Below are 666 nucleotides of genomic sequence, written 5' to 3' on the forward strand. Positions count from 1 at the left end.
GCCGTCACAACTTCAACTTGGTGATTTACCCCTCACAGCACAGCGGGAAAGCTGCCGTCTCTCCATCTAATGCTCTGTACATTCGCAACATTCCCATCACCGTCCCACGGGCGCAGGTGGAGGAGTTTTTTGTCGGCGTTCGGCACCCTCACTTACTGTGCGATGCGTGAGGACCACTACGGCAATCCTGTGTGGGTTGTATACGCCGAGTACGACTGCCTAGAGTGTTCCAAGAACGCCCTCCTGAGGCTGCATGGTAGTTCGGAACACTTTACTGGTCCCCCAGTGATGGTCAAATATGCTGAGAACGATGAAGCCAAACAAGAGCGCCGTCGCCGTCGCGAAGAGGGGCTTGTGCTTCCGGCTCATCATTATCCTTGGTCCGTTGTGGTTAACCCTCCCAATTACTGGCACCCTGGTTTTTGACGTGTGTTGGATCGGTGTCGTCACGTTATAATCGGGCTGCACGTGTTGGGGTCACCTTGTGTCCCTGAACTAAATCCCCCAGCGGCCCTTTAGGCAGCAGCAAGGGGACTGCTGCCACTAATGTTATTTTTGACGATGCTCTTCGGAGACGATGGTGAGTTTGGAGTTTTTTTGCCACGAACCGCTTGTAGGCACCCTGTTATTTTCTTGACTACTTTTTCTCACTTTTTTTTGGGTGTT

The 666-nt window shown here is 52.4% G+C and overlaps 1 protein-coding gene across 1 annotated transcript; it reads left to right on the top strand.

The window, feature by feature from the left end:
• Positions 1-69: 69 nt before the first annotated feature.
• On the top strand, positions 70-426 carry Tco025E_08985 (putative RNA-binding protein; the record flags this gene model as incomplete). Its single annotated transcript, XM_029375816.1, has 1 exon — positions 70-426. One exon carries the CDS (start codon positions 70-72, stop codon positions 424-426), a length of 357 nt encoding a protein of 118 aa, XP_029224058.1.
• Between the last annotated feature and the right edge of the window lie 240 nt (positions 427-666).

The sequence above is a fragment of the Trypanosoma conorhini genome (genome assembly GCF_003719485.1).
Source record: "Trypanosoma conorhini strain 025E chromosome Unknown Tco_14.4_contig_00938, whole genome shotgun sequence".
NCBI classification, from domain to species: domain Eukaryota; phylum Euglenozoa; class Kinetoplastea; order Trypanosomatida; family Trypanosomatidae; genus Trypanosoma; species Trypanosoma conorhini.